This window comes from Ceratina calcarata, unplaced genomic scaffold (assembly GCF_001652005.2).
Source record: "Ceratina calcarata isolate Rehan_Ccalc_2016 unplaced genomic scaffold, ASM165200v1 scaffold19915, whole genome shotgun sequence".
Taxonomy (NCBI): Eukaryota; Metazoa; Arthropoda; class Insecta; order Hymenoptera; family Apidae; genus Ceratina; species Ceratina calcarata.
Window position 1 is genome coordinate 1 of NW_017141505.1, and position 335 is coordinate 335.

General features: G+C 36.1%; 1 protein-coding gene across 1 annotated transcript; it reads right to left on the bottom strand.

Annotated features, from left to right (window-relative positions):
* Positions 1-4: 4 nt before the first annotated feature.
* LOC113463938 (protoporphyrinogen oxidase-like) lies at positions 5-332 on the bottom strand (the record flags this gene model as incomplete). The annotated part of the gene is made up of 1 exon (XM_026811173.1): positions 5-332. A coding segment is annotated over one exon (328 nt), but the record flags the coding sequence as incomplete, so codon positions are not given.
* Between the last annotated feature and the right edge of the window lie 3 nt (positions 333-335).

Consider the following 335-nt stretch of genomic DNA (forward strand, 5'->3'; position numbering starts at 1 on the left):
TGTACATCACCGCCAGAAATGCCACACAATACTGGAGCAGCTAGTTTCTCAGCTACATCTTTGCCAAATCTTCTCTCTATGAAACTGTGTATACTCTCATCGTCCTTAGAAACTCTTTCAGCTTTAAAATCATTCACTATGAGACTACTTAGTGGACGATTCAATAATGAATTCTTTGTCAATAATCCTTTTAAACTACTAGGAACGAGATGTATAGCGTTATCTGCATAAATATAGCGATTTTGAACACTGGGATGGCTCATTTTGATAGGAATAAATTTAGAGGACAATCCTAATTCTTCAATTAAACTCAGTGAATTGAGTGCGCTATCTGA